We start from the raw sequence: 13,470 nt of genomic DNA on the forward strand, positions 1-13,470 counted from the left end.
TTCTTACCTGTTGGTATTGTTGCAAGATGTGACTGTGGAAAAGGATAGATGTTGATAAATAAACTAGGTATGGTCAAAGCTCATCATGGACCTAGAATCAAGTAATTTTTCTAGTATTTCTAATACTTTGAGATCATTTTTCTGGGTCTGCATTTCAGAATCACAACAGGAAGACCATGTCATTGATGATCAGTACAAAAACCAGGGGAAAGAATTAAGGTGAGTCACACTCACAATACAAAGCATTGTCTCATGTAGGAATTGTGGTATGTTATGAAATTTTTAAAAGAAGCAAACAAAACAAATTGCCTTATTTTCAAAATTAGATATTCTTAGAAAATGTCTACAATGTTTTCCTTTAAAAAAATTTTTATTATAGTTGATTTACAGTGTTCTGTCAATTTCTGCTGTATAGCAAAGTGACCCAGTTATATGTATATATACATTCTTTTTCTCATATTATCTTCTATCATGTTCCGTCACAGTGGTTGAATATAGTTTACTATGCTATACAATAGGATCTCATTGCTTATCCTCTCCAAATGCAATAGTTTGCATCAACTAATCTACTACTCCAAACTCCCAGTCTGTCCCACTCTCTCCCTCTCCCCCTTGGCAACCACAAGTCTGTTCTCCACATCCATGAGTTTGTTCCTTTTCTGTAGATAAGTTCATTTGTGCCATATATTTGATTCCAGATATAAGTGATATCATATGGTATTTGTTATTCTCTTTCTGACCTATTTCACTTAATATGAGAATCTGTAGTTCTATTCATTTTGCTGCAAATGGCATTATTTTGTTCTTTTTTGTGGCTGAGTAGTAGTCCATTGTATACATGTACCTCATCTTAATCCATTCACCTGTTTTTTTTGTTTTTTGTTTTTTTTTTTTGCTATTTCTTGGGCCGCTCCTGCGGCATATGGAGGTTCCCAGGCTAGGGGTCTAATCGGAGCTGTGGCCGCCAGCCTACGCCAGAGCCACAGCAACGCAGGATCCGAGCCGCGTCTGCAACCTACACCACAGCTCACGGCAACGCCAGATCGTTAACCCACTGGGCAAGGGCAGGGACCGAACCCGCAACCTCATAGTTCCTAGTCGGATTTGTTAACCACTGCGCCACGACGGGAACTCCCCATTCACCTGTGAATGGACATTTAGATTGTTTCCATGTCTTGGCTATTGTGAATAGTGCTACAATGAACATAAGGGTGCATGGAGTTTCCGTCGTGGCTCAGTGGTTAGCGAATCCGATTAGGAACCATGAGGTTGCAGGTTCGATCCCTGGCCTTGCTCAGTGGGTTAAGGATCCAGCGTTGCCATGAGCTGTGGTGTAGGTTGCAGACACGGCTCAGATCCAGGTTGCTGTGGCTCTGGCGTGGGCCAGTGGCTACAGCTCCAATTAGACCCCTAGCCTGGGAACCTCCATATGCGGCAGGAGCAGCCCAAGAAAATGGCAAAAAGACAAAAAAACAAAACAAAAACAAAGGGTGCATGTGTCTTTTTCAATGAAAGGGTTGTCCAGATATATGACCAGAAGTGGGATTGCTGGATCATATGGTAGATCTGTATTTAGTTTTCTGAGACACCTCCATACTGTTTTCCATAGTGTTTGTACCAATTTACATTCCCACCAGCAATGAAGGAGGGTTCCCTTTTCTCCACATCCTCTCCATTATTTGTTATTTGTATACTTATTAATGATGGTCATTCTGACCAGTGTGAAGTGGTACCTTATTGTAGTTTTGATTTGCATTTCTCTAATAACTAGTGATGTTGAGCATTTTTTTTCATGTGCCTGTTGGCAATCTGTATGTTTTCTTTGGAGAAATGTCTATTCAGTTCTTCTGCCCATTTTTCAATTGGGTTGTTTGTTTTTTTGCTGTTGAGTTGTATGAATTGTTTGTATATTTGAGAGATTAAGCCTTTGTTGGTTGCATCATTTGAAACTATTTTCTCCCATTCCATAGGTTTTTTTTTTTTTTATGGTTTCCTTTGCTGGTGCAAAAGCTTGTAAGTTGGATTAGGTCCTATTGGTTTATTTTTATTTTTATTATGTTTTCTTAAATATGATATAAATGTTCAGTTTTTATAGTTCACTTGTAATCATGTATTAATACATGGTGTATTTGAATACCACTTTTTAATAGAGAGGGTGAAGTAAGTATATTCAATTTGTAACAACTCACACAAGGTAGAAACTATTCCTATAAATCATAATAAATACAGTAAGTATAAATGATTAATAAAGAAATCATTAATAATTTTCTTCACATTCTTTACAGAAGTGCTATGGTAGAGAGACTCTCTGAAAGTAAAGATAGTAGTTCATGTGGAGAAAACTTCAACACTTTTCCAATTCTTAAACTGAAGAAGAAGACTCCTAGATTAAAACCATGGAAATGCAGTGTATGTGGAAAAGTCTTCATGCATCATTCATCACTTAATAGACATATGAAATGTCACATTGAACACAATGCACAAGAGTATCAAAAGTATGGTGAGAAGGTACATAAATGTGAAGAATGTGGGAAAGCATTCATTTATCGCAGTTTTCTTAGAACACATCAAAGGACTCACACTGGAGAGAAACCCTATGAATGTCTACAATGTGGAAAAGCCTTTATATATCAAAAAAGCTTTCAAACACACAAAAGAACTCACACAGGAGAGAAACCCTATGACTGCAAGGAATGTGGGAAAGCCTTCATGTGGTACACAAGCTTTCGAAAACACATGGCAACACACACTGGAGATGGACTTTATAAATGTAAGAAATGTGAGAAAGCATTCATTTATCCCTGTTCTCTTAGACTGCATGAAAGGAGCCACACTGGAGAGAAACCCTATCAATGTAAACAATGTGGAAAAGCCTTTAAATGTTCTAAAAGTATTCGATTACATGAAAGAATTCACAGAGGAGAGAAACCCTATGAATGTAATGAGTGTGGAAAGGCCTTCAATTATTTTACTTCTTTCCAAGTGCACAAAAGACATCACAGAGGGGAGACACCCTATGAATGTAAAACATGTTCTAAAGTGTTGAGTACTTCCAGTTCTCTTCGAAATCATGAAAGAATCCACACTGGAAAAAAACCCTATGAGTGTAAGGAATGTGGGAAAGCCTACACATGGTATAATAACTTGCAGTATCACATGATAACACACACTAAAGATGGACCTTATAAATGCAAAGAATGTGAAAAAGTATTCATTAATCCCAGTTCTCTTAAGATACATGAAAGGAGTCACACTGGAGAGAAACCATATCAATGTCAGGAATGTGGGAAAGCCTACATTTGTCCCTCAAGCATTCGAAGACACATGAGACTGCATGCTAGTCAGAAGCCATATAAAATGTGAAGACTGTGGGAAAGCCTACTCTGATCTCAGCAGTTTTTGAGAGCATGAATTTACTAGATTAAAACCTCTTGTTTGTAAACAGCCCGGGAAACACTTCTATTGACCAGTATCATTATGTATGAAAACTCCCATGAAGGAGTATAAATGAAAGTAACATGAGATAACTTGATGGAAAGTAATCCTTGTCTAATCTGAGCCACAGCTGTGACTCATACTGCAGCTATGGCAACCCATTTAACCCACTGCACCAGGCTGGGGATTGAACCCATGCCTCCAGAGCAACCTGAGCCACTGCAGTTGGATTCTTAACCCACTGTACCACAACAGAAACTACTTTCCATTGTATATTCTTGTTCTTTTGTTGTAGATTAATTGACCATAAGTGAATATGTTTTGTTGTAGATTAATTGACCATAAGTGAATGTGTTTTTCTCTGGGCTCTCTGTTCTGTTCCACTGATCTTGGTGAATGTGTTTGTGCCAGTACTATATTACTTTTTTTTGTTTGTTTGTTTGTTTGCCTTTTCTAGGGCTGCTCTCATGGCATATGGAGTTCCCAGGCTAGGGGTCTGATTGGAGCTGTAGCTGCTGGCCTACACCAGAGCCACAGCAACTTGGGATCCAAGTCGCGTCTGCAGCCTACACCACAGCTCACGGCAATGCTGAATTCTTAACCCACTGGGCAAGGCCAGGGATCGAACCTGCAACCTCATGGTTCCTAGTTGGATTCATTAACCACTGAGGCACTTCGGGAACTCCTTTTACTTTGATGACAGTAGCTTTATATTATAGTCTGAACTCAGGGACTATGATTCTTCCAGCTCTGGTCTTCCTTCTGAAGATTGATTTGGCTATTGGGGCCTTTTGTATATCCATGCAAATTTTAGAATTATTTATTTTGGTTCCGTGAAGTATGACATTGGTATATTGAAAGGAATTGCATTGAATCTATAGATTGTCTTGTGTAATATGGTCTTTTTTCTTTTTTTCTTTTTTTTCCTTTTTTAGCTATGCCCATGGCATACAGAAATTCCCAGGCCAGGGGTTGAAACCTAGCCACAACAGTAACCTGAGCCACAGCAGTGACAGTGCCAGATCCTTAACTGCTAGGCCTCTAGGGAACTTGAGTATGGTCATTTTAACAGTATTAATTCTTCCAATTCATGAATATGGTATAAGTTTGCATCTGTGTATGTTCTGTTCAGTTTCTTTCATAGGTTCTTTTAGTTTCCTGAGTACAAGTCTTTTAGCTACTTATATAGATTTATTCATAGCTATTTTATTCTTTTTGATGTAATGGTAAATGGGATTATTTCCTAAATTTATCTTTCCAATAGTTTGTTGTTTAGTGTATAGTTTTTTGTTTCTTGTTTTGTTTGCTTGTTCATTTTGGCCACACTGAATTTATGTATAAATTCCTGGGCCAGGGACTGAACATGCACCACAGCAGTGACCCAAGCTGCTGCAGTGACAACGCCTGATCCTTAACCTGCCACAAGGGAATTCCTGTTGTTAGTGTATAGTAACTCAATGGATTTGTGTATATATTTTTTTATCTTAGCTTTACCAAATTCATTGATGAGCTATAGTAGTTTTTCTTGGTATCTTTATGATTTGGTATGTGTAGTATCATCTGCAAGTCGTGGCAATTTTACTTTTTCCTTTTCAATGTGAATTTCTTTTCTTTCTTGTCTAATTACTGTGGGTGAGACCCCCAATATTATTTTGAATAAACATGAAGAGTGTGAGTATCTTTGACTTTTTCCTGGTCTTAGAAGATATACTTTTAGCCTTTTACTCTTGACTGTGTTAGTTGTGTGTTTGTCATACATGGCCTTTATTATGTGGATCTATACATACTTTGTGGAGAGGACTTTTTTGTTGTTGCTGTTGTTGTTTTGGTTGGTGCATGGCACGTAAGAATTCCTAGGGCAGGAATTGAACCTGTGCCACACAGCAGCCTGAGCTGCTGCACTGACAACACCAGATCCTTATCCTGCTATGCCACAAGGGAACTTCCTTTACGGAGAGTTTATCATAAATGGGTGTTGAATTTTGTCAAAAGCTTTTCTCATATATTGAGTTCATTATGTGGTTTTATTCTTCAGTTTGTTAATCAGGTATATCATGTTGATGAGTTGCAGATATTGATAAATCCCTGCATCTCTTGGATAAATCCTTCTTTATCATGTTATACAATCCTTTCAGTGTATTGTTGGATTTGGTTTGCTAAGATTTTTTTGAGTTATTTTGCATATATGTTCTTTTTTGGGGGGGCGTATATCTCTGTATGGCTTCATTATTAGCATGATACCAGGCCCCCCCCCCCCAGCATTAATTCAGAAGCATTCCTTCTTTTGCAATTTTTTTGGAATAGTTTGAGAAGGATAGCTATTAACTTTTCTCTCGGTTTTAGTACAATTCACCTGTGAAGCCACATGGTCCTATCTTTTGTTTAGTGGGAGTTTTAAAATTATTGCTAATATAAGTATCAGTAATTGGTCTATTTATATTTTCCATATTCTCCACTCAGTCTTGGGCATTTGTACAGTTTTAAGAATTTGCTCATTTCTTCTAGGTTGTCCATTTAATGAACATATAGTTATTCATTCTAGTCTCTTGTGATCTTTTGTATTTCTGTGGTATTGGTTCTAACTTTCCCTTTCTTCATTCTGATTTTATTGATTTGGGCCCTCTGTTTTTCTTGGTGAGTCAGGCTAAAGGTTTAGCAATATTTTTATCTTTTCAAAGAACCAGCTTTTATGTTCATTGGTATTTTCTTTTTCTTTCTTTCATTCTTTTTTTTTGTTTTGTTTTTATTTCATTTATTTCTGCTCTCATTTTTATGATTTCCTTCCTTGTGCTAACTTTGGATTTTTTGTTCTTCACTTTATAGTCTCTTTAGGTTTAAGGTTATGTTGTTTATTTGTGATTTTTCTTTTTTTCCAGGGTAAGTTTGTATTGCTGTAAATTTCTCTCTTAGAACTGCTTTTTCTGTGTCCTATAGGTTTTAGATCATTGTGTTCTCATTTTCACTTGTCTCCAGGAATTTTATCCTTTCTGCTTTGATTTCTTCAGTGACTCATTGGTTTCTTAGCAGCATATTGTTTTGCCTCCATGTGTTTTGTGTTTTTTGCAGTTTTACTCTTGATTTCCAGTCTCACAGTATTGTGGTTAGAAAAGATACTTGAAGAATTCCCGTTGTGGCTCAGTAGAAACAAATATGACTAGTATCCATGAGGATGCAGGTTTGATCCCTGGCCTTGCTTAGTGGGTTGGGGATCTGGTGTTGCCATGAGCTGTGGTGTAGGTCACAGACTCTGCCCAGATACCACGTAGTTGTGGCTGTGGTGTATATAGGCTGGCAGCTGTGGCTCACATTTTTTTTTTCTTTTTAGGGCCACACCTGTGGCATATGGAATTTCCTAGGCTAGGGGTCTAATTGAAGCTACAGCTGCCAGCCTACACCACAGCCACAGCAATGCCAGATCTGAGCCACATCATCTACCTACATCACAGCCCACGGCAACGCTGCATCCTTAACCCACTGAGTGAGGCCAGGTATTGAACCCGAAAGCTCATGGTTCCTAGTTGGATTCATTTCTGCTATGCCACGATGGGAACTCCTGTATCTCCGATTAGACACCTAGCCTGGGAACTTCCATATGCCACAGGTGCAGCCCTAAAAAGCAAAAAGAAAGATGTTTGACATGTTTTGGACTTTCTTAAAATTTCTAAGGCTGCTTTTGTGGCCTACAATTAATTTAAAAATAGAATACCTGTACAGGCCAAAAGAAATAACAATGAAAAATTCAAATAATTAATGTCAGTGTTTTAAAAAGTATTTCAGAAACTAGCAGTGCAAGGAATGCTCCCAAACTCGGTTTGCAAGACCAAGATCTCCCTAATATAAGACACCACTGTCCAAGAAATAAACAGCCACTACCTCTTGGCTTAGCTGTAGTACCCAGTGGAACATTCTACTGGATGTTTTTCTGTAGAGTTTTTCTCATAAGATTACCATTTTAAGGGATGGAGTTGAGTAAATCTGATTACTTTCTTTAGTGTGGGTACACCTCATCTAATTAATGCAGGATTTTTTTCTTTTAGTTTTCAACATAGGTTTTTATCATAAGCTTTGTATACAAATTCTTGTACAACTTCAATTATATATATATGTGTGTATATATACATATGTGTGTATATATATATATGTATATACATATATATATATATATTTTTTAGAGCCACAGCTGTGGCATAAAGTTCCCAGGGTAGGGGTCAAATTGGAGCCACAGCTGCTGGCCTAGGCCATAGCCACAGCAATGCCAGAGCTGAGCCTCATCCACGACCTACACTGAAGCTTGAAGCAATGCCAGATACTCAACCTAATGGGTAAGGCCAGGGATCAAATCTACATCCTCATGGATACCAGTTGGGCTCTTCTTTTTTTTTTTTTTTCTTGTCTTTTTGCCATTTCTTGGGCCGCTCCCACGGCATATGGAGGTTCCCAGGCTAGGGGTAGAATCGGACCTGTAGCTGCCAGCCTACGCCAGAGCCACAGCAACGCGGGATCCGAGCCGCATCTGCGACCTACACCACAGCTCACGGCAACGCCGGATCCTTAACCCACTGAGCAAAGGCAGGGATCGAACCCGCAACCTCATGGTTCCTAGTCGGTTTCGTTAACCACTGCGCCACGACGGGAACTCCCCCAGTTGGGTTCTTAATCTGCTGAGCCACAATGGGAACTCTTGTAATTCTTAATAATATAAAAACTGATCTTCCCTGAGCCAGAAGAATTCTGGCACTAGAGTGTTCTTGGACTTGAGCTACAATTATTCCCTTGGGCTTTCAATGTGTCCATTTAGATTGCATGGGTTTGTTTGTTTTAATTTTACTCAAGTATAGTTGATTTACAATGTGAAATTGCATATTTTTTATTTAGCCAATCCTCTATAATCACATGAGCTACTTTCTTAAAAAGGAAAAAGAAAAGTAAAGGAATAGTAATGTATATGTATAAACACTTACCCTCCTGTATCATGATGGTTCTGTGTCTGTGAAGAATCATGACTAACATCATATTTTAATTTTTATGTATTAGAAATCAAATAATGCCTTATAAATGAGAAGCCATTTCTTCTGTGTAATCTCCTATACAGTGAATTTTGTGAAAAGTTCAGTGTCTCTTTGGAAATCATAAAAAATAAAATTTCTCAAAAAAATTTTTTTTTTTGTCTTTTTAGGGCCATACCCACAGCATATGGAAGTTCCCAGGTTAGGGATCAAATCAGAGCTATAGCTGTCAGCCTACACTACAGACACAGCAATGCCAGATCCAAGCCACATCTGCAACCTACATCATAGCTCACAGCAATGCCAGATCTTTAACCCATTGAGAGAGGCCAGGGATTGAACCTGTGTACTCATGGATATAGTTGGGTTCCTTACCACTGAGCAATGATGGGAACTCCCAGAATTTCTCAATTTTGATCACATATTAAAATGACAAGTGATTTTAAAGCTTTCGCTTTCATCCTCTGTTCATTGGAATGGGCTTCATACTAAATACATTGGGTTGCCCAGTGTGAGGAAGTCTGCTGACTCTCTCCGCAATAAAGCTGGGGAGAATCATTATAATAACAGACATTTCAAGCTGCTGAAAATGGTCTTAAAGGAAAATAATAGGTGGAGAACATTTGTTCACAAAAATCTAGGAAAGGGTCAGTAACCATGTAATATCTTTATAAGGTGATTGTTGGTAACTGGACTTAGCATGGTGATCATTTTGAAATGTGTAGAAATATCAAATCACTCTGTTGTTTAAGAGGAACTAACAGTGTATAGGTCACTTATATTTCAAAAACAAACTCATAGGAAAAGAAAAGAAATTTGTTGTTACCAGAGGCAGGAAGTGGAGTGGGGAATTGAATGAATGCAGTCAAAAGGTCCAAACTCCAGTTGAAAGATAAATAAGTACTAGGGATGTAATGAACAACATGATAATTAAAATTAGCAGTGCTATATGTGTTCTTATGGTAGTAGTTGAGAGAGTAAATCCTAATGGTTCTCATCACAAGGAAAAAACATTTCTATTTCTTAATTTTGTGTCTATAGGAGATTATGGATGCTCACTAAACTTGATGTGATAATCATTTCACAGAATATATACTGTGCTATATGCAATACATCTCAATAAAACTGGAAGAAGAAAAAAAATCATGAAGATTTGTAGGAAATGTGATCTGTGTTATTTGAATCAAGAGTACTCCCTCTTGTCAAAAAATTAATCTGTTGATGTAGGAAAAATTTCAACAATTTTATTTGAGCCCAATTTGAGGATTATAACCCAGGAAGAGCATTTCAGAAAGCTCTGAGAACCATTGCACCCATTAGAAGTCAAGGCACAGACATGGAAGTTTTTCGAGATAGAGGACTGTACATCAAATGACGTAGTATTGACAGTTTACATAGTTCAGATGTAAGCATAATCCTGGTGAGTCGTGAGACCCCTAGAAATCAAGAAGGAATGTTATCTTTTAAGGAGTCGTCTTGAGGAGTTCCCATCGTGGCTCAGTGGAAACAAATCTGACTAGTATCCATGAGGATGCAGGTTCGATCCCTGGCCTCGTTCAGTGGATTAAGGATCCAGTGTTGCCACAAGCTGTGGTGTATGTTGCAGATGAGGCTCAGATCTGGTGTTACTTTGGCTCTGGCATAGGCTGGTGGCTACAGCTCTGATGCGACTCCTAGCCTGGGAACCTCCATATGCCACGGTTCAGCCCTAAAAAAAAAAGACCAAAAAAAAAAAAAGAGTCATCATGCTGACCCAAGGAAATTGTTGCTCTTTATGGCTGAGCAGGTATTTCTGCTGATTGGAGAGGTATAGATGATGCATAATACAGATGCGCAATGCACAGTGAGGGGAGAGAGGAGGCCAAAGGGCAGGGAAGAATTTATGTTCAAACTCTTCTTGTCTTGCTGTAAAATACAAATTTTATTTTACATACTCTCTGGCTCCTCCCAGCTCAGTTTGCTGAAGATTTCACTTTAGGCTACTGTGGCCTAGAACACATGGCACCCTGTTACCCCAGCTCCCACTCAGAGTGCTGTCTTCCTGGGAAGTACAGGACTTCCAGCTTTTCAAACCCACCCCTTCCTACATCTTGCTGAGGGTTGATACATACTGGGTGACTTTGCTTGCAAGGTTGGGACACCTTTCTTGTATTCCCCACACATAGAACAGAGGTAATGCCTTTGGAGTGGGCACTGGCAATACAGGGTGTTGATTGTCTGTTTCCTAGCAGACGAGGTGGCTGTATCATAAGTCATTCCTGAGGTGCCAGAAGATACAATCAAGTGGGCCACAGGCTGCCACCTCCCTCCACTGAGCACTCAGCTCTTTAATTGGGATTTTCATACTGACAGGCTTCTTATTGCCCCCCAAACAGTTCCAGGATTGGCACAGAGATTTTTCTTGAGTACAGGGAGCCGAGTGGGTGGGGGGCAAGCAACTTCTGACTATCTTTCCAAAGTATTGATGTGACCTCTTAAGATTGTGAAAAATGAACGTCAAAGGACACTAGCAAAAAAGTGGAAAATATGATGAAAATCTGCTAGGAGTCGATTGTGTATTTAATGATTAAAGTAGGAGTTCCTGTCACGGCTCAGAGGTTAACAAATCTAACTAGGAGCCATGTGGTTGCGGGTTTGATCCCTGGCCTTGCTCAGTGGGTTAAGGGTCTGGTGTCGCAGACCCAGCTCGGATCCTGTGTTGCTGTGGCTGTAGTATAGGGTGGTGGGTACAGCTCCGATTAGACCCCTAGCCTGGGAATCTCCATATGCTGTGGGTGCAGCCTTGGAAAAGACAAAAAGACAGAAAAAAAAAAAAAAAGCTTTACAGACAAGCAAAACCTAAGAGAACTCAGCACCACCAAACCAGCTTTAAAACAAAAGTTAAAAAAACTTTTCTAAGCAGAAAAAAAAAAGGCCACAACTAGAAAAAAGAAAATTGTGAATGGGATAGCTCATTGGTAATGGCAAACATATAGTAAAAGTAGGAAATCATCCACACACAAATATGATATCAAAACCAGCAATCATGAGAAGAGGAGAAAGTGAATGTAGGCTATTGGGGAGGCATTTGATATTAAGAAACCAGCAATTTAAAACAATCTTGTGTGTATATATATATATATATATATATATATATACACACACACACACACACACACACACGTATATATGTGTATATATACATATATATGTGTATATATATATATATATATATATATATAGAAAGAGAGAGAGACTGTTATATCAAAAACCCAAGGTAACTGCAAACCAAAGACCTATGATAGATACACATGCAAATAAGAAAAAGCAGTCCAAACACAACACTAAACATGAACAAAGGAGAACAAAACAGGAAGGAAGAAAAAAGACCTACAAAAACAAATGCAAAATAATGAACAAATGGGCAATAAGAATATACATATCGACAACTACCTTAAATATAAAGGGGTTAAGTACTCCAACCAAAAGACATGCACTGATTGAATGGATACTAAAACACAACCGAGGAATTACTATCATGGCACAGCGGAAATGAATCCTACTAGGAACCATGAAGTTGCGGGTTCAATCCCTGGCCTTGCTCAATGGGTTAAAAGATCTGGCTTTGCCATGAACTGTGGTGTAGGTCGCAGACGTGGCTTGGATCTGGCTGGCTGTGGCTTAGGCTGGCAGCTGTAGCTCCCATTTGACCCCTAGTCTGGGAACCTCCATATGCTGTGGGTGTGTTGGGGATCTGGTGTTGCTGTGAGCTGTGGTGTGGGCCAGCAGCTACAGCTCCAAATAGACCCCTAGCCTGGGAACTTCCATATCTGCATATGTGGGCTTAAAAAGCAAAAAAAAAAAAAAAAAAAAAAAAAAAGACAAAAAACAAAAAATCTGTCAACAACAACCCTATATTCGCCAAAACTACCTTCGGGGAAAAAAATGAAGGAAAAAAATCTAAGGAATCTCTTAGATCAACAAAAACTGAAAGAGTATATTGACAGCTATCTGCCTCACAGGAATTACTGGAGGACTTTTTCAGGCTATAAGCAAGGGATTGCAGAAGGTAACATAAAGAGAGAAAAATGAAGTTCCCTTGTGGCATAGAGGATTAAACTGTCACTGTAGCAGATGAGGTCACTGATGTGGGGGTTCAGTGCCTGGCCAGGGAACTTTCACATGGCACAGGTCCTGCCAGAAAGAAAGGAAGGAAGGAAAGGAGAAAGGAAGGATGGGAGAAAAAGGAAAGAAAAATACCCCTGCAAGTAATTCTGTAAGTAGAAAAAGTAGGATCAATACAAATATTTTCTCCTTTTCTTCTTTTTTTTGGCCACCCAGTGGCATATGGAGTTCCTTGGGCCAGGGGTCAGATCTGACCTCCAGCTATGGCATACTTTGTCAAGGCTGGATCCTTTAACCCACCATGCTGGTCTGGGCATTGGACCTGTATCCTGGTGCTGCAGAGATGCCACCGATCCCATTGTGCCACAGCAAAAGAACTCCTTTCTGTTCTTCTTTTAAGTGAAGTCAAGGAAAATATATAAATCCTATGTTTATAACCTGTTACTAGATTATAACATATAGCAATGTAATATTTGTGTTGTACATTTGCCATTAAAAAGTCAAAGAAGGGAGTCCCCGTCGTGGCGCAGTGGTTAACAGATCCGACTAGGAACCATGAGGTTGTGGGTTCGATCCCTGCCCTTGCTCAGTGGGTTAAGGATCCGGCGTTGCCGTGAGCTGTGGTGTAGGTCGCAGACGCGGCTTGGATCCTGCGTTGCTGTGGCTGTGGTGTAGGCTGGCGGCTACAGCTCCAATTAGACCTCTAGCCTGGGAACCTCCATATGCCGCAGGATCGGCCCTAGAAAAGGCAAAAAAAGACCAAAAAAAAAAGGCAAATTGTAATAGAGCTTTATATGAATAATGTTTTCATGCATCACTGGAATTAAACTAGTTATAAATCTGAGTCACATTTTAGTAATTTAATGTGTATATGTTCAAAGAACAACTTCCAAAATTTTTAAAGAATATACAATGTCAAAGTCAT

General features: G+C 39.1%; 1 protein-coding gene across 1 annotated transcript in view; it reads left to right on the top strand.

The window, feature by feature from the left end:
* The window catches only part of LOC125125653 (zinc finger protein 709-like), a 50,024-nt gene that overhangs the window by 13,890 nt on the left and 22,664 nt on the right, over positions 1-13,470 (top strand). Inside the window, exons 3-4 of the mRNA XM_047776960.1 lie at positions 159-219; positions 2,286-3,324. Coding sequence (XP_047632916.1) covers positions 159-219; positions 2,286-3,324 — 1,100 coding nt within the window. The remainder of the gene's footprint in view (positions 1-158; positions 220-2,285; positions 3,325-13,470) is intronic.

The sequence above is a fragment of the Phacochoerus africanus genome, chromosome 4 (genome assembly GCF_016906955.1).
Source record: "Phacochoerus africanus isolate WHEZ1 chromosome 4, ROS_Pafr_v1, whole genome shotgun sequence".
Lineage (NCBI taxonomy): Eukaryota > Metazoa > Chordata > Mammalia > Artiodactyla > Suidae > Phacochoerus > Phacochoerus africanus.